Here is a 666-nt window from a genome sequence, read left to right on the forward strand (position 1 = left end):
CACCAGGGTCTGGCTCCATCTCAAACCAGGAGCCATCTCTCCAGGAGGATGGTACCAGATTGGGAAGGAGCGTTTCAGAGCTGTAGGACTTGGAGGTGTAGGCAGGTGGGAACACAAGCCTGGCTGTTCTGGCTGCAGGTTATGGAGTTAGGACAGGTTTCAGGCTTAGAGGAGCCATCAGTGCTGATTTTGGGGCTGGGAGACGAGATGAAGCCCCCTGAGCTGTCCTCCACGCAGGCAGCGATGGGTTGGACGCGCTGGGCTTCGAGGTGATGGCGGGGGCGGCGGTGGAGGGGAAACTTCTCCTTCCTCCAGTGTGAGCTGCTCCCAGCTGTAACCCAACTCCTCCTCCTCCTCCTTCTTCTTCCACATGAGCAGATGGAACGTGGCCTGGAGAGCGGCTGAAGCCGGTGCGGGGGAACCGGTGGTTTCCAAAGCAGCGTCCCCTGCCAGCACCTCCAGTGCTCTGAAAGGGGTGTCCCAGGCGCTGCTGGAGAGGGTGAGTAATTCAGTCCTGGCCCTAACGCCGGTGGTGATGGTGGGGGGACACACACACACACCTGCCTGTGTCTCACACCCCATCTTCTCTTCTCCCCAAGATCCGGGCGAAGGAGGCACAGAAGCTGCAGGCGCTGATGACGCGGGACCCGCGGCAGGAGGAGCGAC

At 61.1% G+C, this 666-nt stretch overlaps 1 protein-coding gene across 1 annotated transcript in view; it reads left to right on the forward strand.

Annotated features, from left to right (window-relative positions):
* CDT1 (chromatin licensing and DNA replication factor 1) overlaps positions 1–666 on the forward strand; it is a gene marked incomplete at its 5' end in the record, with an annotated part of 2,584 nt that overhangs the window by 1,510 nt on the left and 408 nt on the right. The window contains 3 exon segments of the mRNA XM_010174621.1: positions 1–7; positions 376–499; positions 600–665. The exon segment at positions 1–7 is cut by the window's left edge and continues 190 nt beyond it. Of these exon segments, the coding sequence (XP_010172923.1) occupies positions 1–7; positions 376–499; positions 600–665 (197 nt within the window).

Source organism: Antrostomus carolinensis, unplaced genomic scaffold (assembly GCF_000700745.2).
Source record: "Antrostomus carolinensis isolate BGI_N321 unplaced genomic scaffold, ASM70074v2 scaffold34468, whole genome shotgun sequence".
Lineage (NCBI taxonomy): Eukaryota > Metazoa > Chordata > Aves > Caprimulgiformes > Caprimulgidae > Antrostomus > Antrostomus carolinensis.